Source organism: Anguilla anguilla, chromosome 3 (assembly GCF_013347855.1).
Source record: "Anguilla anguilla isolate fAngAng1 chromosome 3, fAngAng1.pri, whole genome shotgun sequence".
In the NCBI taxonomy this organism is placed as follows: domain Eukaryota; kingdom Metazoa; phylum Chordata; class Actinopteri; order Anguilliformes; family Anguillidae; genus Anguilla; species Anguilla anguilla.
This window is the reverse complement of record NC_049203.1, coordinates 59,840,070-59,863,763: the sequence shown is the minus strand read 5'-3', so window position 1 is coordinate 59,863,763 and position 23,694 is coordinate 59,840,070. Positions and strand designations below refer to the sequence as shown.

At 39.1% G+C, this 23,694-nt stretch overlaps 3 protein-coding genes and 1 long non-coding RNA gene across 4 annotated transcripts; 3 read left to right on the top strand and 1 right to left on the bottom strand.

Moving 5' to 3' along the window:
- The first annotated feature begins 2,041 nt into the window (after positions 1–2,041).
- LOC118223675 (guanine nucleotide-binding protein G(I)/G(S)/G(O) subunit gamma-3-like) lies at positions 2,042–6,853 on the top strand. The gene is made up of 3 exons (XM_035410525.1): positions 2,042–2,265; positions 5,110–5,209; positions 6,008–6,853. Exons 2-3 carry the CDS (start codon positions 5,111–5,113, stop codon positions 6,134–6,136), a joined length of 228 nt encoding a protein of 75 aa, XP_035266416.1. The 5' UTR covers positions 2,042–2,265; position 5,110; the 3' UTR covers positions 6,137–6,853.
- Positions 6,854–9,250: 2,397 nt separating this feature from the next.
- ctsf (cathepsin F) lies at positions 9,251–18,210 on the top strand. The gene is made up of 14 exons (XM_035408759.1): positions 9,251–9,638; positions 10,387–10,506; positions 12,860–12,941; positions 13,177–13,238; positions 13,338–13,410; positions 13,858–13,971; positions 14,460–14,608; positions 15,134–15,230; positions 15,316–15,396; positions 15,564–15,683; positions 15,814–15,878; positions 16,061–16,151; positions 16,697–16,755; positions 17,404–18,210. Exons 1-14 carry the CDS (start codon positions 9,390–9,392, stop codon positions 17,476–17,478), a joined length of 1,437 nt encoding a protein of 478 aa, XP_035264650.1. The 5' UTR covers positions 9,251–9,389; the 3' UTR covers positions 17,479–18,210.
- LOC118222866 lies at positions 16,766–17,291 on the top strand. The gene is made up of 2 exons (XR_004764344.1): positions 16,766–17,060; positions 17,201–17,291. It is a non-coding gene; the product is annotated as an uncharacterized LOC118222866 (long non-coding RNA).
- A 152-nt stretch (positions 18,211–18,362) lies between the features above and the next one.
- LOC118222865 (barrier-to-autointegration factor) lies at positions 18,363–23,562 on the bottom strand. The gene is made up of 3 exons (XM_035408762.1): positions 23,421–23,562; positions 19,563–19,697; positions 18,363–19,339 (listed from the first exon to the last, which is right to left on the bottom strand). The coding sequence occupies exons 2-3, from the start codon at positions 19,686–19,688 to the stop codon at positions 19,193–19,195; spliced, it is 273 nt and encodes a 90-aa protein (XP_035264653.1). The 5' UTR covers positions 19,689–19,697; positions 23,421–23,562; the 3' UTR covers positions 18,363–19,192.
- Between the last annotated feature and the right edge of the window lie 132 nt (positions 23,563–23,694).

Below are 23,694 nucleotides of genomic sequence, written 5' to 3'. Positions count from 1 at the left end.
GTTTTTGTTAAGATCAGGATTCTGAGAAATGGGAGAGTATATGGAGGTACACATGGTAATACCTAATTTCTTAATACAGATCTTCCAAGCTACGACTGTTAAAACGATTGAAACATTGTGTTTCTGCGGCTTTTTATTGCACAAGATGAATTTGGAAAGTTGTTGTTTAGAGATTTGAAAAATGAAGTTTATAAATAACATGATTACATTTGGAAAAGAAAATTTAGTCTTTTAAGAACATTCCTTCTTATGACACTGATTCTTCCTTACATAGATAATGGCAGAGTCTTCCAATTACACATATCGATTTTGCTCTTCTCTATGAGAGGGGTGTAGTTTTCTTGGAACATATTATCTGTGTGTGGTATTACCTTTATTCCTTTACCTTCCTATTTGTTTAAGTATTTGATATGTTAAAATTGATTTTCAATCATGAAAATCTGACAAAATGCTCTATTGTATTATGTAAATATGGTAAAGACTGGATCTGTCATATATATAATTACATTGTCAGCACACAGGGATATTTTTGCTTCCTATTATTCATCTTCAGTCCTTTAATGTTAAGATGGCATGTACACCTGATGCCAAAGGTTCAGTCACTATTGCAAACAGTCCCTCTAGACAAAGTCTTGTCCCTCAAGACAAAGAAAAAAAGTCTAAGGAGAAACCATTAGTAATGACTACATCTTTGGTGCTGGTGAAGATTGATTTGATCCATTCAATAAAATGAGAACCCACATTAAATTTATGAAGAACGGAGAATAGAAAATTCCATTCAACCCTATCAAAGGCCTGCTGCATGAAACCATAGAAGCAGAGAGGGCCTATGACAGGTGTTTAGATTTAGTTTATTACATTCAAAAGTCTCCTAAAATATCTACCTTTTATAAAGCCTGTCTGATCTGGATTGATTTTGGCAAAATCAAGTCTTTTTGCTAAAAGCTTAGGAATAATTATGCAGTGGTGAAGTAGCAGGCTTATAGGTCTAATTGAGGAACAATTTAAGGGGTCCTTGCCCTCTTTGTGTAGTACACTAATATATGCAAGGTTCATTAATTGAGGTAGTATTTTATTGTAATAAAAATTATTAACCATTGACATAAGAATAGGGTGGAGATCAGTCCAAAATTCTTAATAAAAATAGACTGAAAAGCCATCTGGCTCAGGACATTTATTTGTGGACATTGAGTTAATCGTAGCCAGTGTGTCTACAATTGTGAATAGATAATTACGGTGTTGTTGATTTCAAATGGTGTAGGTAATTTGATGCTTTGCAGCAGTTCAATTCCTCTTGTGAATAGTTATGAGACGTGTACATTTCATTGTAAAGTTCATAGAAGGCCTGTTTAATCTCTTTTGGATGATGTGTTATTATTGTTAAGAAGAATTGCTTGATAATCTTTTCTAATTGCCTATAGTAGCTCCATTTGTAGCAACTCCTAGATGAAAGAAAGGTTGCTAACTGAAAGGCAAAATGTGTTTATGTGTGATTAAAAGGGGGGAGGGTGACAAGAGAGATAAAGGACAGGGGAAATGGTTGGTGCTGTGAAAGACAAAGGGGAGGGAGAGACAGAATTGTTCCCATGGTAACAGCAGAAGAAGAAAGGGTAGGGGTAACATGTCAGAGCCACTGATAAATACACATATATTAACAGATAACCCATAATCTACAGATGTGCACATTTAATGTTGAAAACATAAATATGTCACAGCACACATAGATATCTGTACACATAATTACTAGTCAGGTCTCCTAATATTTCACCCCTCTATTTTTTCTTATTGGCAATTATTCCCAATCTCTCTTCTCTTCCTTTTCCATTCAAACCCACTTCCACTATTGAACAGTTTAATAATCCATGATTTGCAACCAACAGGCACTTAGCTATAGAAGAGACCCCTTTCTGTAAGGAGTGGTACGCTCACTACTACCCCGGAATCCCCTTCCCCTCAATGTAGGTTTGACAGATGGTATGTCCCAGTCCAGCCCATTTACGAAATTGAATCCGACGTAGCCCTGTATCTTTTTCGTTGGCAGATACCATTAACCACAGAGGGGAGACTCATATTTGAACCAAGACCCCGCATTACACTGTAGAACTGCAGTGAGCTGGAGTGTACTGAATGGTGTAGCATCAATACTGTCTATGAGGGTGGGGTCCAGCTGCGCTGATACCTCTTACAGCGAGAGAGCTCAAGATTGAGGGAGACAGGAGAAGAGGACAGAGGGAGAGATTGTACCAGGAGAGGAAGACAACAAGGGTAAGGGGGTGAAGGAGAGAAAGGGGCAGACAAAAGCAGGCCCGCAGAGTGAGATGGATAAAGCCGTCACACCTCAGTCGGCTCGTCTTCTCCAGCTGCCTCTTTCTGATCACCCCTCCATTTCTTAGCCTACCACATCTCTCCATTCATGTTCTCATTCATCATTAAACCTAAACTCTTTATTTTTTAATATGATCATTTCACTGCTATTTCCTAATGGACTCATTTGTGATTTGCATGCATGGAGGCTGAGTGTGTTGATTCAAATGTATCTGATCATTTTGCCCTGTGTGCTTTTGGGCATATTAGCTGTGTGAGAATTTGTGCAAATTTCATCTTTGAAATTTTGAAACATGGGGCTTTTGTGATGAATTTTAACTAATTACCACATGTGGAGGCTGTAATTTGGTGGATAAAAAAGGTATTACAACTAAAAATGTCTCCAAAATCATGTGCTATTTGTAATTGTATCACTGTATTGAGATGGATTTTTATTAAATATTTTTTTGTGCACACTACTAATTGATGCAATTTCTGGATTGTCAATATAAAATATTAAGTCTTTGTTACACTGACAACTTTTAGTGTAATTCCTGTGAATCACAGATCATTCAGAAATAGTTGAACATATACATGAAACAATATTATCTATATAAACTTGGCCAAGAGACAGATATGAAATACCAGAATACAGAGTATAAACATTTATTATACGCACATATGGGAGAATTATATGCATAACGACATTTTTTACATCTTAAGTGCAGTTTCTAGGGCACTGGCCTTTTAGTGGGAAGTGAAAGTGATGCTATAAATCCCTGGGGTGAAATATGATAGTGGCACACTGTACATTGGTGCACATTTATATTATGGTTGAATAGAAATGCTCACAATTATTCGTAAAATAATTTAAGGAATTGATAGCCAATATTTTCTGATATAATACCAGCAAAAACAGTAATTAGATCAACTTTAATTCTAGAAAAGAAAAATAGATCACTCTGTAGTGTAAAATAGATGTAGATGTAGATATGTGGATTAAATTTTTGAAAATTAAACATTCCAGTAAAATAAAAATACAGAGTTACAGCAACTCATAAATATAAATATAAACAAGTGTTGGATTTAAATGCTGCAATTGAGGTGAGTATCTTGATGGCGGACTATTCTACATTTCTGGAGCATGAAAGTGAAATGTAACTTGTTTCTTTATTTAAAAAAGTACACATGATATTTGTAGTAGTAGATGACCTCAGTAATGGAAAGGCTTATATTCATATCATTTATGAATTCAGCTGCAAACCAGGGTTTTCCTGTTCAAACAAATATTAAAATCGTAAAACCAACTTTAAGCTTAACTGGGGGTCAATGCAGGGAACTAAAGACTGGAGTAGTGTTTCTTCCGTGCTTGCTCTTTTCAGCACCTACTGCAATTTCCACAAATTATTTTATTACAAAACTTGGAACACCTGAAAATATCAAAGTAATGATATTAATTTTCAGCTTATATACATATAAACAAAGAAAGGAATTCTAGCATGAGATGAAAAAACAAGATTGTTATGTTTTGACTGATATGTCTTCATAACAAAATAATGACCTAAGATTATAGATGACTAGTTATGATTAAGATTATCCCTGACCCCACATTAAATATTTGGTTAAAACGTCAGTTGGGGAGCTGTCTTCAGGTTTAAGGCAAATATGAAGTTGAGTATCATGAGCATAGTAATAATAGGATGCCTCATTATTAGGGTTGTTGTATATAACATATAGAACATGTAGAGGGGGATAGTAAGGATCATTGAATAGCCATAGAATGTACAGAAAACAAAGAATGTTTACTTTCCTTGGCTCAAAATCTCCAAGCAACACAGTATTTTTCTGTTACATAGAATTAAAATCACTGAAATATATTGTACCACTGCAGTACAATTAAAGGCTCAATGCACTTTTTGAAGATACCTTTAAACAAAAATGAGACAAGGTTGGCTTTTAAATCCTTATTTTGGAAACATTGTCAATTATTGTATCAGTTTCCTTCTTCTTCATGCACAAACATCATCCCTAGACCCAGGACCATTCAGAAGAAGCATTATTATTAGACTCAGCCATTAAAGTGTCACCTTTATGAGTGGTGCAACTAAATACCTCCCTGAACAGGAGGTTCCAGTGCAAAATACAACTCCCACAGAACAGCATGTCCACACTTCATGGGATTTATTAAGATTACTGCACAGATAATGCCAGAGAGAGAGAGAAAGAGAAAAGAAAATAAACAAGCAAAACCGCAGACTTACATTTTTTTCGGGCACGTGTACCACAGATGGGAAATTTACTATATGGTGCCCGCACAGCGTATTTATAAAAACAATTTAACTACTAACTGCAGTGGTCTAAAGGGAAATACCACGGTACGATGAAACCCAATTACAGCTCGGTTTTTGTGAAACTGCCGATTCAGCTGCAGCAGATCACTCTGTCTGAAGACAGCTGTGTGATAATGGAACGCAGGCACAGCTGACAGAGGCAAGCCATCAGACGATTAAGTACTATATAGAGAAAAACAGTATAGTAGGAGAAAAATACATTACCAACTAGAGGTGGGCAGCCCACTGGATAGTTAAAGATAAAGGTGAAAGAAAGGATGTTATTAGTGGCTTCTTACTTCCTGGGAGAGCAACCAGCGCGAACACAAATATCTATCCCCACGTCATGAAACTGTATGCCGTCATAAATGCTATTGTCCCAGCATTCACTGTGGTTGTACAAGCTGAAAACCTCATTCATAAATACAGTTCCCGTGTAAAAGTGCATGTTTGTGCCTGTGTCTCTCTGTGGTAGGATGAAAGGAGATACTCCTGTGAATAGCACCATGAGCGTGGGCCAGGCAAGGAAGCTAGTGGAACAACTGAAGATTGAAGCCAGTATGTGCCGGATCAAGGTGAGAGATGAGCATGCTCACCGAAAGTTTATGTGAATTCAGGTCACAACAGTTCTCTCGTTCCGGTACTTCTTGCTTCATTTCACATCTAATTTGTTGTTGCTTGTCTCTATTCTAGTACGAAATTGGTGGTTGAACCCACACATCAATTTATGCTTGCGAGCTAGGTACAATGTGTGCAAAGTAGGTACTATCATAATATATCTATATATAATCCTAAACAGATGTAGCTAGCTGAACACTTAATTACTGTTTTCCCCTTCACATTGCATGGCAAATAACTAAACCTGTATTTTGTACATGCAGGTTAATTGCTTGTAAACACGTGTGTTTACAAACTCATGTCATGTTATTGCCTTCAAATGGTTTCTTTTTGTTAGTAATCTACTTTTTGGTATCAATTACCCACAATATGCCTTGCGGTAATTCAATGACAATGTGTAGTTATTCTAAGTGCAGCCAATTCATTATTGAGAAATTTCATTTGCTTACCCAATAGTTAATGTCATTTTTTTAAGGCGAATAACAGCTTACCAAAAAACATGTATCGTCCAGTTACGGAGATGTATTGCATGTCTTCAGAAGAGACATTTTAGTAGTGATCTTTCTGGAGCCCAGTACCCTTAAGCCAATTAATGCAATGCCTAAACTACAACTACACTTGCTTAACATATCAGTTAGGTGCCTCAAATTTATTCTAGATTTATCAGGGACCCTATCACTTAATTTGTTTCATTGCTGTTTTATTAGATTTTTTTACTGCTTCTGTAGTGTAAAAATACATTTTGCTGCTCCAAGGTGTCCAAGGCTGCTGCAGACTTGATGGCGTACTGCGATGCCCATGTGTGTGAGGATCCCCTCATCACCCCCGTGCCCACATCTGAAAACCCCTTCAGGGAGAAGAAGTTCTTTTGTGCCCTGCTCTGAGAGACACACACTTTGATGCCAGATAAACACATATACAGACACGCCAAATCACTGAATGCAGAGGCCAAAAGCAGACATGGCCACCAGGTAACATACATACAGACGTGCGTACGGATAAACCACATTTAAGAAGAGAAAAAATGGGAGGGGATTCAGGGGCTGATGAACACACAGAAAACATTTGTATAATTATTTGCAACTTTGATACTATGTACACACAGGTTCAACATAATTTTGCCAAGTATTATTTTTTAAATTGTCTTTTGTTTTAGGTCTGAAGGGCTGAAATACACAGAGAAATGTTACGTTTTTGCAATTGAAAACTGTTGACAGATAGCATATACCTTTATTTTGTTTAGGCTTGCAAGACCAAAAGGCTCACAGAAGGACTATGAATGAATGCACAGCAAGACAAATCTACTGAAAGTAAAAAAAAAGAAGAAATGCAAGGAATAATTAGAGGAAATAAATAAATAACTATGATTGGCATAATCATTCAAATTCATTTATTCCTTGAAGAAAACACAACTCTTTCTTAAGAGTCTTGCTGTGGTAATTTCCATTACATATTTATACCAAACTGCAATGGAAAACACTGAATATATGTGGTCGGTGTGAGTGTGTGAAGGGCCAGGGGTAGATGAGGGGACTGTGAGTGTTTTGGTAAAGCATTTGTTATGAAAAAATATATGATAATAAACACTCCAGTAACCACAATGTGTTCTCTATCATTTATAATGTAGTGTCGGGAAAGTTTTCCTTAGCAATTACATGGAATTGCATATAATTAGCTAATATATGTATTGACAATGAGGGTGACAAAATGGTGCATGGTCCCCACACAGCAAGAAGATCCTGGGTTCAGATCCTTTCTGTGTGGAGTTTGCATGTTCTCCCCATGTCCACTAATTTTTAATGAATAAACCCAAAATTTTTACTTCAATTTGTTGTACCTATATTTTTTACGTTTTCTCAATTGGAAAATATTATGTTAATTTGAACCTAGAAACGTTAAAGGAGAAAAAATATGGTGAAACTGAAGGCAAAATTTATCAAATGAACTATTTTTTTTTTTAGAGTATGGTAACTTGCAGACCCAAAGCATTTTTCTGTCACGTTAACTTAAATGACAGTTTAACGCTACCAGACTCTGACACACCCACAAGTTTGCCTGTATTAATTCCCTCAGAACTCTCTACTTCACCCTTATTCCGTCAACTTATGAATTCAGATTCAGTTCCAATTCCGAATTAGCTAAAGTGTGCTAGATAGGAGTGATTACTTAGCAGTGATTTTACAGGCAAGGTTACTTTTCCAATTTAGCAAATGTGGTATTGTTTCTGAATGGTCCCTCTGAAACAAACCCTAATTTGTATTGTCTACAGACTGTGGGGTCTAATATGGTGGTCACAAAAAAGTACACAGGATTTTCAATCAATCATTATCAATCAATTTTACGAAATCCACTCATTGCCATATGGTGCAAGAGGAAACCAAAACCTGTTTTTTGCATTTCCATAATGCATTGTACATTTATATTGTGGCCTCAGCATCATCTAACCCCACTCCCACCTACTTGTATAAAACAGCGTGGGTGAGCATCAGGCACAAGTGAAAGAGTTTATTTCCCCCATTAATGCAGACCTTTTCCTGATTCTCACATTCCCCCTCCATCACCCTCTGCCTGTTTTCTCCTCACCCCTTATTTTCCTTTGTAACAGTTTGATCTCCTTCTCTCTAACTCTCCCATTTCCAGTCAAACTTTCTTTTTCGTCTGCTTCAACCCTTTTCACACATTCCTCCCCACTACTTCTTACACTGGTCTTCTCCCACTCCTTCCCTCACTTATGCTTTTCATTCCAACATCTCATTCCCCTTCTATATTCCTTCTCCTTCTCACTCAAACGTTGATTATTTACTCTCGTTTTCACACTGTCTTCCCCCTTTTCTTTCTCCTCCATCCCCAATTGTTCACAGGGAAGGCATTCACGCTGTAACATTTTCAGATATTTTACATTTCTGCTGCGATTTGCCTTGAGCTATTGCTCATAGACGGTTTGCAACGTTTCGCAGTAATCTTGGAGATACGTTTGCTGAGCAGCAACCACGCCGGCACTTCTCTGCGGCTTCTAGTTCTTCCATAAACTGGCGACACACAATAGCTTTCAACCACGTCCCATGTTGCAACTTGGTTCTATGTCCCCTTTCTATCGAACGTGAGCGTGACATAACGACAAAACAAACATCTCTGATGCACCCGCAGTGCTACCAGACCTAGCAAAATCCCCCTTATGTGGGGATTTAAGTTAACGTTGTCGGAGAGTTTATAATGTTTGATCCGTGATATTTTATAACAAAGCTCTTTAGTATAGTATCTGTAACAAGTTGCCAAACACTGTACCAATGCACTATTATATTAAACATTGATAACAATCGAAGTGTGTATTTTAACACCAGGTTGATAATGGATATGGAATAGGAAAATATAGGCTACTTTACACTGCGTCTTGAGTAGGCTACTGTATGAATCAATATTCCATTTCAAAAATAATCAGATGATCCTATTTTCTTTTACAGATGTTTTTACGACAATGAACACATAAATTACTACCCAGCTTTTTGATAGAAAAGACAACTACACCAACTACGTCTACTTTTGCTTAGAATTCGCCAATAACAGATATTCCAAAGAACTGGCGTTTTCGAATTGAATCATAGGCGGCAGAAAGAATTCTTCCTTCATAGCAAGTCAAGTGGTTGAGATGCAGATATCATACAAATGGGAGATTTCGTTAGATAACTTCAGAGATGTTTTCCATGCTTATACAAGTTTCATGAAAAATTATGTTTTGTTTGGTTCATTTAATAACCAATAGCTTAACTTATTTAATATTTGAATACAAATAATATTTTTTTTTAGCTTTCGCTTACAGTATTTTCTTCAACAACAGGCTAAATAATTATTATATATTCTTATATCTTCTAGTACGACAGACGCAGATTCGGCACAAAGCGATGGAATGTGGAAAAACTGTACCCTGAATTGTTCACGCACCGCCCTACCCCCTACCCCCCGTTAAAAACTGACTGTAATTTAAAATCACCTGGCAACCCTGCTCGCCGCCATGTTGCTTAAGGCTGGGCTTAACGCCAACTTGATGTAGATAAATAGGCTGCTGGAACATCAACACTACCTCTGAAAAACACATTGCAGGGGAACATCAGTATTCTTACTCTGTTCAGAGACGTCAACATGGAGATCAATTGTCGCCACTGGAACAACGTTTTGTTCATTGTTACTGTTGTCGTTTTGGGTTTAGTGCAAAGCCAGAATGAGGGTCCGGACCGTCGTTTATTTGGAGCACCAGGATCGCCGGTCCAGTTGTCTGTCTCCGACCCGACTTTACAGAAAGTCGTCAGGTTTGCCGAGGGACGTTACAATACGGGTTCTAACGGCATTTACCTCCGCAGAGTTAGCAAAATCGTATCAGCCAGTAAACAGGTAAGTTAACTATTTTGTAATTTAATGACGCAGCTAGCTAGCTAGATACCAGGTGCTAACTGCCTATGGAGAGCCCATGGCGCTGTTCCGAAGTATACGGTGTAGGCTGGCCATTGAAACCGTTTATTTTGAAGTCAGATTGCTAAGCATATTATGTTCAATGTGTCATTGTCAGGGTTTGCTACAAATGAAAAATATTAAATTATGCATCTTATGCCATCTATTTTATACACTATGGTATCTAAGGTATCTAAACTACGTTAGTTTAGTTTAGGTACACTATGGTATCTAAACAAAGAAAGAACGACTGCAAGATGCGATTGTGCATGCGCACACATCGGTGATCTTTTGCATAATGAAAATCCACAACATTGGTCAAGGTCTCGATTTAATTCTGTTACACAATCTTCTACTATACTGAACACTGTATCTAAGAAGTCCAGTTCTAGGATTTAATCATCTTCCCTTGTGTGTTGTTTTGTCATAAGCAAATTGTCACTCTCTTGATTTCTTAACAGTTGATTAACTGTAAAGCATCATATTTGCACTGCAGATAGCCAGTCATATGAATAACTGTTGAACTGTATATAAATGTAATTTATATGTACATTAAATGTAATTAATACAAGAAAAAAAAGATGATTGCCTATTGTTTCAGAATTTGCCAGGTTGCTGTAGATTATATATATATGTAAGTTTGAAGATGAGTACTATTATGAACTCTGTGACACGTGTGTGTGATTTGTAGCTGGTGAAGGGGGTCAAGTACACTATTGTGGTGGAACTGGGAAACACAGAATGTAAGAAGTCTACTGTGTTGGCTGACCCTGCAGTCTGCGAGTTCCATGCGGACCCCAACAAGCTGAAGGTAAGGCGAGGAAACTGCACACCTGCTTGTAAGCGTGGTAGTCCTGCTGCATGAAAGTATCGGCTAGGTATGTGACCACGTGTAAATTAATTTTGTGTTGGTTTTAGTCCATTATGTTGCCATTATGTTTTTATGCGTGATGTAGGTCATGAAACACACACATGATTTGTCTGTGTTATGCAAGAGTTAATGTCTGTGTATCTGCTTGTCTGTAAATTTGTGTGTCTGACAATGGATCATGGATTTGAACGGGTCATCACACCACATCCTCCAGCTCCAGTGAGATTACACTTATGATCATCTTCTGGTCACATGACCTCAACCTTGTGACAAAGAATCTCTTAGGCACATGACATGTTTTCCACACACAAAAAGCCAACTGAAAATGTGCGGCTGCAGTCAGGGTCAGTTTTGCAGTTGTATGTGGCTGTTAAAGTAGTTAAAGTTTCTTAAATTATAGGCCCCCACCCCCAACTGCAATGCCCCCCCTGAGACCAACATAGCTTGGATAACAAGGATAATTATGAGGTTCAGTTTTATGCCTGTTGTAAATGTCACAACAGCAGAATTACATTACATTACATTACATTACATTATAGGCATTTAGCTGACGCTCTTATCCAGAGCGACTTACAACAGTGTAACCAAACTCAGGATCAAGTCCACTTAAGTCCATTGAATAAAATGTAGATAAAGAATTGCCCTGCATCTCTCATGTAGTCTGAAGTGTATTCAGGTATCCAGCATCAAGCAGCCAGAATCTGATATCTCCATCCTTAAGTAAATCCTGAAATGTGTAGTGTGGGTCCTTCAAATCATCACTGTCTGTGAACATGAGGATGGTTGTATGGTGCAAGTGCACCATTACACTTATCAGTGTCTGGCATCATTTAAACAATATAATCCAACATAATTTTGCTTTCGTATACATTATTACCAGTCTCTATGTGCATGTTGATATGATGTAATGTATGAAATTGCTATTCAGGATAATTGTTTACTGTATTGTTATTTGAAGACTGTTTTTTGTGTTAATGCATATGTAGTTTAATGATGATGGTTCTGTACTGTAGCCTACCAATCCTGTGTTGTTGCTGCTCTGGTTTCTTCTGGAAATACATGTTTAATGTATCTGCCCATATTACTTAAGTAATTAAATGTGGATAAGATTTAAGAGCATGCCAAATAAAGAATAATAATAGATAATAAAATAATATTCATACTGAAATAACAGACAGTACCTTGTAAATTTAATATGTATACCATTTAATAGCTACTATTACACTTTGCGCAGCAGATGCCCTTATCCAACCAGACTTCAGTTTACATTTTGAGCTGCGCATACTAGGGCACAAGTGCACAGCTAAGTAATTTAATCATTTTTAAGTTCAGAGTTTTTACAGATTTATACAGTTGGCCTAATGTGCTTACATGACCCTTAGCTCAAACTGCAACTGGCAACTTTTCCACTAGAAAAGAATAAAAAGATGCGATGAGGTGAAAAGATAAATACTGAATTTTTGTTCGGTGATAACCAATGGCAGCCTATTTGTGAAACTCATCGCTTGCCGAAGTGGCGTTCGGATCGTTAATTTGTAGTATCTGTGTGCTTCTCTTAATTCATTACTCATTTACGTCTCTCCTTTACAGTAGATGGCTAACGCACGAGAATATCTTACGTATTGTTTCTTTTCTCCGGATTATACAGGCTAATTTGCGATATTAATGCATTTCCATACATTATATAAGAGGAAACTAAAGAGCGTGCTGTTTTGTTTGTGTACTCTTTTCTCGTGCGATGTCACGAGACGCAAACACTGGGCAGAATCGTCACCGGGATAGACGACGCAGTGAAGACTTATCTCCCTGCTGTCTGCTTACCACAGTGACGGACAGCTAACCCCGACAGCATAATTTCATGTCATTAGTTTGTACCGTCCATTTTATGTTTGGAAGGACGCGGAGGATTTGCAATATTGTCAGTATAGGGGGTCGCGCTGAATGAGACTGTGCTAGGCTGTGGTAAGAATACTGCTTACTAAGCAATGACAAGGGTGTTTTGTTAGATTTGCAGTTACAAATTCCATAACGGTGCTCGCCACCCTCCCATTTTGTATTCGAAAAGGAAACACTGACCTCTAATGGAGAACCTTGGTAAATGACTCTGAATTCATTTTGTTATACGAAATACAGTTTTTAAATTGTTTAAAGGTCTTATGTTGCCAGATACACAACAATTAAAGGTGTCGATATATATTCAGATATCCATAGTAAAAGTAAATGTATTTTCCGCTAAATCCCACTTACTTTTTTTTTTGTCTTTGTTATTTCGACATTGCCCTAACCCCTCCAGACAGAGGTTTGTGTGTTTGAAATTTGGGACATCCCATGGCAGAGAAAGTCCACCATTCTCAAACAGAAATGCCAGCCTGCAGGTTAGTGCTTGCCATATGATTCTAATAACACAATGCTTAGTGAAGCAGTGGTGCTGTCTTAGGGGTGGGGTTGTTGATCACAGACCACAGGTTACAAAAAGTCACATCTGTCTGAGTTCAGATGTGGTGGTGACCGCATATAGACTTGCCTCTTTGTCATACTCTGTCCACCACAGCTTAAATAACTCTGCAAGTGGAACTTCACGTGAGTAATTCTGTTCACATAACTTCACAGCTTCCTCCAAGGAGGCTAACCAAACCGAGGCTCTTCCCCTTTCACCCAGCATGCCTGATAAGGTAATAGAGTGCTAGCGAGTTTGAGTGTTTGTATTTTTTCCTCTTCCTGTGAAATGATGCCATCTCGCTAATGTTTGTGTCCCTGCTGTCCTGTCACAGGAGTCAGTGGGCCTGCTGTCTGCATTTAAAGAGTTTGTAACCAGATACAACCGTAGCTACAGCAGCCAGGAAGGTGAGAAATGCTTCCGTGCAAATTTACTTGCACACACTCATGTACAGTAGACATATAAGGCTACATTTGGGCTAACGCAGAATATCAATACAAGCTTACACTCTCTGCAGTTTCTGAGAAATATCCACATGCTGATATAAAAGGTGTAATATTTTTTGTGAATATTGCTGACAGAGACCGATCCTTATTCTTTTATTCTGCACTGAGCAATCGAAAATCACAGGAGAAATAAACCCTGGATGCAAAAGTTAACCACCAGCTTAGCTCTTTTGCATAACCATAAACCTGACTCACTTGTCTCTATAACAGACTTAAGACGTGCCTTGGACTTAATTGATTTACACGGTCTAGCGCTGTCCCTCTAACCTTGTTGTATGCGGTTACGTGAGTCACTCTTGATAACAGAGTCTGGTAAATGCCTATTCAAACGAGCCTTTGTTCTAACAGAGGCGAACAAGCGGCTGCGGGTCTTCCGGGAGAACCTGAAGACGGCTCAGATCCTGCAGTCTCTGGACCAGGGGTCAGCAGAGTACGGGGTCACCAAGTTCAGTGACCTCACAGGTCTGTGCACACGCTGCTCTGCCCGCATATTTAAGTTTCCCAGCAACAGTCATAGATCTGGGATTGTCTGTCAGAGTGATTTGGAGGATTTCGAGAGACTTTAAAAAAAAAAAATTAAAAAATTTTTTTTTTTTTTTTTTTACATTCATTACCTCTGTTTTGAAATTGGCACAAGTGGTACTCAAGTGTTTTATTAATTGTAAAGGTTTTCCTAGATTATTAATTGTTCCTGATTAAGAACTTTGTTCCCTTAAAAAAAATTAGACAGATTGTGTTTGTGTACTGTTCAAGGATGATGTGTAAACACTGAACAAACCTTTCATTCAGGTTTGTTTGCAGATTTTGTAAATGATCTGCCAGTACACACCATTTATATTTGCCCTGCATGTTTAAGGATATGCCATACCTCAGAATTGGACCTTGAAATCCTCCAAGCCCATTCATATTTCAGTGTGTGATTTTTACTAACATAATTTCTGTGTGTGTAGAGGAGGAGTTTCGTTCGCTGTATCTGAACCCCCTCCTGAGCCAGCAGAACCTCCAGCGCTCTCTGAAGCCTGCGGCCCCCGCACGCAACCCAGCTCCCCCCAGCTGGGACTGGAGGGAGCATGGAGCTGTCGGCACAGTCAAGAACCAGGTGACGTATCATTGGTTAAAGTCATTACTTATTATTGTAGTTCTTTTATAATATTTCTCTCCTGTTTTTACTTTTGACCCTAAAAAATTAAGGTTAATGGCTTGAAATTACCGCAAGTTTTGGGATCTGAAATTAACCAATTCATGTGTTATGTTTATTTTATATTGTTATATTATTTAGATTTTATAATGTATGCTTTTCAAATGTACTGAATTATCTAATTCAACTAATATATTTTAAATGTTACATCTGTGCTGTGAATCACATTGAGCTGAATACTCATTAGATGAAAAAAGCTATACATTTCATTTCTGTTTCTGTATTTTTTACATACTGACTGACTGAATGAACATGTAAATGTGCCTGCTAATAGCCAAATTAGCCCCGGTGATATTGGACTGTCTGATCATCTTCACTGTCCTATTGGAATTTTATTCCATTTTTTACATTTCGTTATCAGCATTTTGCTACATCTGTGTGTTGTGTTGTATTCTTTGTGTGCATTGAGTTGTTGTCATGTTCCAGGGAATGTGTGGGTCGTGCTGGGCCTTCTCGGTTACTGGGAACATTGAGGGTCAGTGGTTTCTGAAGAGCGGAGAGCTGCTCTCTCTTTCTGAGCAAGGTGGGTACATATAATCTGTCTGTCTCTCTCTCTCTCTCTCTCTAAAAAGAAGGCTCATTAAATTAGCTTGTCCCCTCTGTTACAGAGCTGGTGGACTGTGATAGGCTGGACCAGGCTTGCGGGGGTGGGCTGCCGTCCAACGCCTATGAGGCCATTGAGAAGCTCGGTGAGAGAAGGAAGGGGAGACGGAGGGAGGGGCTTGAGAACGAAAGCAGGGAGAGGGAATCGCACGGCACCTGAACTGTAGACCACTACCGTATCGAAATATTGGGAATTTCTGGAGTTGTAACACAACCCTCTTCCTCTCCGTGGTTTGTCTGTTGTCTGCCGTAGGCGGTCTGGAGACGGAGACGGACTACACCTACACAGGACACAAGCAGAACTGCGATTTCTCCACCGGCAAAGTGGCGGCCTATATCAACAGCTCTGTGGAGTTGTCCAAAGATGAGAATGGTGAGGGGGGGTACAAGAAAAACAGCCCAGATTAATATATTCTCTTCAGAGTGGACTAATTAATGATTTCTATTTATTATGGAGAGATGGGCTCACACTCATTTCTGTTTTATGTCTTTCTTGTGAATAGAAATTGCTGCGTGGCTGGCAGAGAATGGACCAGTTTCTGTGGCTCTCAATGCATTTGCCATGCAGGTAATGGCTGCCGATGATGTCACGTGCACAAAATGTTATGCTGTCTATGCATTTATGTTCAGGGTAAGGGTGGATCTTTGAGAAATGAGGGGTACTTTAATTCAAAATGAACACTATTCTATTATCACCCGCCTCTTGCATTGTTCCTGAATCTCACCCTCCTCCCCCTTATGATTCCTCAGTTCTACAGGAAAGGGGTGTCCCACCCCCTGAAGATCTTCTGCAACCCCTGGATGATCGACCATGCAGTGTTGCTCGTGGGATATGGACATCGTGAGCATACCTGCACACTCACAAGTCACATTCATATTGATTCGTCATAACTGTACAGTGGGTCAGAGTTAGCTCAGGCCTACATGTAATACCATAGCAAGAAACTGACTTCATACTGTATATTCTAACTCTTTATTAAGTAGAATATTTTTGCCACAAGAAATGAAGAATTTTACCCCTATGCCAGATCCAAGTAGTATAATTAGTATCACTCACTGCAGGTATTCAAGTATTGGCTCCAAAACAGGGCTAACAAACAAGAGTGAGAAATGTTGAATATAAGGCTAGTGAACAGATTTGCAAAATATGTATTATATATATAGGATAATTAGTATAGTGTAGACAATTTAATATGAAAAAGGATCATTTTAGAAGCAGACAGATTTAAAGAAGGTAGGTCAAAAAAGGGAGAAGACATGCTTCTTTTCAATTGAATTATATGTTCACAGACATATAATTGCAACGTGGTCACAGGTACATGAAAACTAAACACAAATAAGGTAATGGGCTCTTACCAGTGTTAACGTGCATTCCTTACTATGCAGGTAATGGGATCCCGTTCTGGGCCATTAAGAACAGCTGGGGCGAGGACTATGGAGAGGATGTAAGGGACATCATCTAATCCTTTAAGTATTGTACCCATAGCAACATGCATAGGACTATGAATTTAACTTACCAGTGGCCAGCCACTGTCCAAACTTCCGCAGTACTTTTGTTAAGCCACACCCATCTGGTACAAAACATGCTTTCCAAGGAAATGGGCAGCTTTGAAGGTCAGATTGGGTTTTGGCCCATCACTTTTCAAGTGTATTCTAGAGCACTACTAACAGTACCATGCCTCACAAAATGACAGTACAATAGAGTATTAATCGTGATCAAATTAGGTATAATCTACTTAAGGCATGCAGTGTCAGTGGCAGATTGTGTGTACCAGTCCGTCACTGAACAAGGCAGAAAATACTTGGGCCAAATAAAACCCACTTGGCCCTGGTCAAAGTTATGGCTAATTGTCTGCAGCCCTGTGGGACTGTCATGGCACTGAGAATAAGGGCTTTAGCTGAACATGCCTCCTTACAGCCGATACATTTGGAATTTGGTATAACTAAAGAAAATTGGCAGCAAAGCAAATGGTCCTTCAATACATTTTTAATTGAAGATCAAAAATAACTTATTGTGTAACGGTTTATTCTTGCATTGCAAATATTTGAAGTCTTAAACGTGGCTGTTTTGTGTGTGTGTGTGTTTGTTGCAGGGCTATTACTACCTCTACAGAGGGTCCAGGCTGTGTGGGATAAACAAGATGTGCTCCTCTGCTGTGGTGAATTAAACAACGCCCATCTGCAGTGATGGCTCACCAGCACCGCTGGCTGACATGCATACAGATATAGCTGCAGGCTAGTAAAAGTTCTACCTACTCACTTACATACCCACTACCAGCCACAAAAGCTGCTGTGTACTGCCTCCCTCCAGAAAAATCTGGACTCAGACGTCAGTGGAGGGATGTTACCATGAACAACAAGTAAACACTGGAAAGATAAACAAAACGTTACAGTTTTAAACAGAAATATGCTAAAAAAATTTAAAGAAGGGACTAATTGCTGATTAAGGATAGATTTAAGTAATTTTACAATGCTTTGACTAGAAGACATTTCTTGGTTTAGTGTTCAGGGGAAAAGGAGGATATATTGGAGTGAGTTTAGTGATAACACAATTACCATTTCATCCAATGTACATTATATATTGGCTGTTTTAATATCTGTTACTTCTATATAACGCACTGTTAATGTCTTTAGATGGGCAGACATTCCTTTTCCGAGATGTCAAATTGTAGGCTACTGTGCAATATATAATATTGGGTTTTCGTAGGCCTGTTTAGATGTGCAATGTGAATTCAGTTATTTAAAGAAATTAAAATAAGTGTTTCCTCTGCATTTGAAATTAAGTGTCATATTATTGGTTCCCAAACAAATGTCTGTAGAAAGCACATTGCAGTGATTTGCTCTGACTGAAATCAGTTTTTATTTTTCTTGGAATAAAACCCTATTGTTCCCCCCATTGAGCATGGTGTTGTCTTGTGTAAATGCTACCGTGTTCAAAGGCAGTATGCCTCATCAGACATGCAAGGTTTCACGCTTGCAGGCAAACAGACTACCTCAACATGAGCACATAGGACTGTGATTTTTCTTTTTAGACTGGAATGAAGAGGAAAAATAGTTTTATGCTTGATTTTATTTTTTAAAAAATGTCAGCCTCAACAAAAAAACTACAGACCACAATTTTAAATAAAAAGAAAAATGTTAACAGCATATTTTCCCTCCATCTCACAGTAAAGACAAAAACAAAATAAAAACCAGTGTCAGGTCATTATCCACCACTTCCTCTTAGTTCAACTGCATGAAATCAGCAAAATATTGCCTGAAAAACTTTTGGGATAATTTGTCTTTTGTTTCTAGTAATTTAAATTGCTGGAAGATTAAACGTGTGAAATGAAAAGCTTAAGATCTAACCGATGCTAAAATATTAATACCAGAAGTCTTGCAATTGCCCAAATCACTTCACTGCAGTCTGACATTTGATGCGTAAAAGCACAAAGTCGTTTAAAACCATCAGAGGATGTACGGTCCGTAATACAAGAACAAGTGCACCAAGAAGAAACTCATTGCAGTTTAAAAACCAGTGTTATGTCTACAACTTTAAAAAGCCCTTTCCATTTCAATAACAGTCGGAAAGGCAAAAACACCAAATGGAGAATGGGGAATGGCAGTGTATGTACTTCTGAACATAATGTGCCTTATTCAGATTAGGTTGTACACAAACAACCGAAGGCTGACAGAAATAAAAATCCAAACCAAGCTCCATCACACCTTCAGAACACCGAAGTCCAACATACATACATATTGTGATACGAGGTACTGCGAGTGAGAGACAGTCTGCAGAAGTGTGAAAGATGGTGGATGAAGAGCACGGTTTTGAGATGGAGGTAGAGAATGTGGACAGAATGACCGTGGAAACGTGGCACTGCTGGCAGAGGGCGAGGGGCTCTACAGGAAGGAGTCGCACCATTCGCGCAAGCAGCTGTAGCAGTCGCCCTGCTGTTTGACGTTCGCGCCGCACGTGTCTTTCAACCAGTCCCGGAACAGCTCCTCGTCCTTCTTCAATACCAGGAACTGACCTAATACTACATATGCCTACGGGAAGAGGAAAGAGAGAGCAGATCAGCCAGATTCTGAATGGGGGGGGGGGGGGGGGGGGAGTACAGACGTAAGGCCATTTTCATTTTTTCCGCAACGCACACACATTGTTCTTGGAGTCATGCCAGGAATACACATGCCTGACATCTCAAAAATAGCTCAGCATTATGACTATGTGTCTGCTTATTGTGAATTGAAAAAAGAAATGCTACACACGCACCTTGTCAAAGCCTTTCTCCTCGAGTCTCTTTCCAAGAACCTCCCCTATTCCAGCCAAAGCCATCACTGGCTTCTCGCCCATGGGCTCGGCCACAAAATCCTTGTGTTTCTGAGATGTCGAAGACATGACAGCTGTCTGCAGGAAGTAAAACGACAGTTATAAAGCTGGGTGAGCATTGCATTCTTGGTCATATTTTATACGTCAAAAGTGTATTGCTTTAGTATTGCATTGGGTTCCTGGTCAGCCCTAAATAATCTGGTCCCAAAATGGTCTTGCTATTACAATGTGCACTAGGGTTGGGTAGGTTTCCGGTTTAGCCGGTCCGGTGTACGAGCTTAAACCGTTTTGATTTTATGCGAACCGGAATTTGTCATTATGAGACGTAGCCTACTGGCAAATTAAACAGTAGCCTACATCAGCAACATGTGCCGACGGCAGACGGGAGAAAAGATTGACAGGCCGTGCGCAATTTAGTGCCGAGGCCGGCAACAAGTTCATTATACAACGGCTTGGCTGAATACTCGATTCTGATTGGTCCAAGGGTGGGCATCATTTCTCAGTAAAGGGACACCTTGGCCTTTTAACAGTTCTAAAATCAATGTGCTACAAAAGCTTTACAAATCGGAATCGTCCCTTATTTGGACAGTAGAATAGGCGTTACGCATTTTCATCCGTATGTTTGTGAACGATTGCGATTATAGTAACTGCTGTTTTGAATACAACTGAATAGTTAGCTAGCTAGCTAGCTGGCTAGGTAGCCGGGATAACAAGCATGCCGTGAGGCCATTCTAAACCTAAAACCAATAATTTTAATATTGGCTAGGTGACGGCGAACATATCATAAAGCTAGCTGGCATTCAAAACCCGTTTCAGAGGGTCTTAGAAAGACGTTATGTATACACTGCGCGACCACACCATTTAAAAAGCAAGACAGTGCTAGGGAGATTAATTTGATTGACTTGTGGTTTCATGCAGTTTTATTAAATAATGTAATGACAAAAATTGGTGCTAATTGTATGGTATAAAACGAGAAGGAACTATTTTTTCTTGATAGTATCATTGTTTTCATAGAATTAACGACCAGAAGTTTTTTCATAACAACGGTCCAAATAGAACTACCAACCGGAGTTTTGCTTGAAAACGGTAAAGCCGCTACACTATTCATGCGCTCTCATTTTTTGTACTTCTACAATATTTGCCTGATCCTCAACAAACTTAGCATGCATCTACAGCACATCACCACTTCAAAATTGCAATTTTGGTGGTAATATATATAATGGTATTTGAATGGTATTCAGATAAGTTTATTTTGTTTGTTGATAAGTGATTGATAATGATGTGATACGTAAAGACACAAGCACACAGCCAAATCCAACACTTAGCAATGGTGCATTTGCTGCTTTTGGATTAACTGGCTAATCGTGCCATCAAGAGGTGTAGAACCACTTCACTTTTAATTTTCCACGGTTAAAAAACACATCTACCAAGATATCAAATGGTTAAATATGATATTCCAACAACAACAGCTTCCTAAAATGCATCAACATACCGTTTTGTTGCAACAAGCCAGAGGCCACTAAAACTTCTGGCTGATGCCACTTTGTCTCTGCAGCGCTCCCTCACTAGAAGTGATACCTTGTATTAAAATCAACATCACACTTTCCTCACCAGTGAAATTATTTTGACAGCGCTGTTAAACGAGGGCGTTATACCTTCGATCCACAGTTGCTGCCAACAACAGTGTCATCCTCAAGCCTCAAATTTTCCACCGCCTGTGCTTTGCTTGCATTTCCCTACCAAATGGAAACAGCCTGAAAATTTGCTTGGCTTGACCTGGCTTGGTGTACCACGCCACTATGCCATCCTACCTAAAAGGAACACTTGACGCTTCTTCCATGACACCAGGAGGGCGCGTCCCATTACTTTTCACTCCTGGTCTCATTTCCTCCACAACCCCAATATCCACTCGTCTCCTACTTAGAAGTATGTGCAGGGGAGACGAGTGGAGGCGTGAAGAAAATTGGGATAACGTAGTTGCTTCTCCTTCAAAGCCAACGTCAACTATAGATGAATTGGCCATATCATAAGTATAATTGTTTTGCCGAGCCCACACTTCCCATGCTGGAAACGGTTGTTAGCTCCTCGGGAGGCTAGCCACACACGGTTACGCTTTCACACCTACATTGTTTGGACTTGCCAAACTTTTTGCCTTGGCGTGTTTGCACCAGTCACAAAGATCCGGACATGTGGACACTGCTCGGAACCATATGCAGGTTATGGCTGTAGCACTACTTTCTACCTAGCAACCCAAGCAGGCAAATTCCTAGCTCTGTGATGAGCTGAAAAATTTGTACATTCAAAACATACGAATAGTCTAACCTACTACAATGCGAGCCGCTGTGCACAACCATGCCTCTTTTTGTGTTTTTGTTTGACGCGTTGTGCAGACCTAAGCGAGCTATCGGTCTAGCAATATGTGGCGTTTCGTTCGGTGATCGTTTGTGTACGTTAGACCTACCTCCAGCCAAATTTTTAAGTGAAAGCAGTCTTGATTAATGTTCACGACAGTTTATTTATGCATTGTGTAGCCGAGTGCAACATCAAAGCAAAACTATGAACGACAAGTTTGCTATTTATTTTATGTTTTTTGTACTCCCGCCAAAATCTGTCCAAAGGTCCGCTTGATATTTGGTTACGTGAAACGAACAGGGCCGATTAAATCGTGGGTACTTTGTAACACATAATATCCTTCTCCGCCCTAAACATAAAAACAACCGGATCCTTACTGAAAAATCGATTATAACGACAATTAATTTTTTTTGTCATTTAGAAGACGCCTTTAACCACTTATAAAATCGACTTATAAAAGTGCATTTCACATGGTAAGCAATCACAATAAGAGTTAGTAAGCTCTAGTCCTTGGTCAATAACTGCCTTCGTTGTCCTCCCCGATATTTTACATTTTAAATCTCCTGCAACAGTGTAGGCACACCGATTCACGTCTGAGGCGCTTGTGAACTACAACCCACATAGCCCCATTTCAGCCGGTGTACAAAAGGCAACAACGGCTGCTTTCTATTCCTGAATCTTGGACAATATTTCAGTTCACTATCAAGCAACCGACACCTTTGAACACATTTCTCCACCTATTTAGCAATATTTATGTACTTTGGAACATCACTGCGAACTAGAGAAATCTGCACTTTTCTTGACATAAAACCATCTGTAAGAAAACCAAGTTAGTAGCTAAATGACTGTTAGCGAGTATCTAGTGGGTTATGTTGGCTTTCTAACGGTAGATGTGTGGTGACACGAAACAATGATGTGCTTGCCAAATGGGGAACTGCTTCTCAAATAAAATTGTGGTGTGTAAACAAACTATGTATCATAGTATGACAGTATATAGACACTGTTTAGCGAATTAACGTTAGACTAATAGGCCATATATTTCTACCGTTAGTTGTGCAGGATACAGTTCAAATCCAGCAACAACTAACCACGCTTGTTAGCTAGCTAACGCCAGCATGTAAACGATCAGAACCCCGTCAACTAAATAAAGCCAAATAACACTAGCTAGCTGGGTACAGGAAAGCATCAAAGTAAGTAATTCAGTGAAAGATCAAGGAATAGCTGGCTACATTTTAACACATTTGTAATACAAATTTCATTCATACTGATCACACAAGGCTACCCGGAGAAGGAAGCAAAAGCTAACGTTAATTAGCTAGCGTGACAATAAAATTTTGCAAGGTAGCTACTGGCTTAGAAACAAACATTTCCGAAGAGAGTATTACTTTCTAGAGCAGCAACATAAATTTCAAACAATACAGGGTACATATTTATGCAGTGGTCATTTACCTGTATTATAAAAGCGTTAATAAGCGTCCGCTCAGACTAGTCCGCAATTTCGCTCAAAAATTTCCAACATTACTTCCGGTTCCCGCCGCCAATATATTTCCGTTTCTGTTCCGTTTGGCAAAATTTCACTGACTGAAACAATTATGGTTGTATCGGGTTCTATTGATTCTCAACAAATGTTGATTACAGTTCATGTGAAATCTTTCCTTCTTAAGATATACGACAGGCTCATACACAAGTAAATCATAATAAAATATATTAAATACGAAGACAA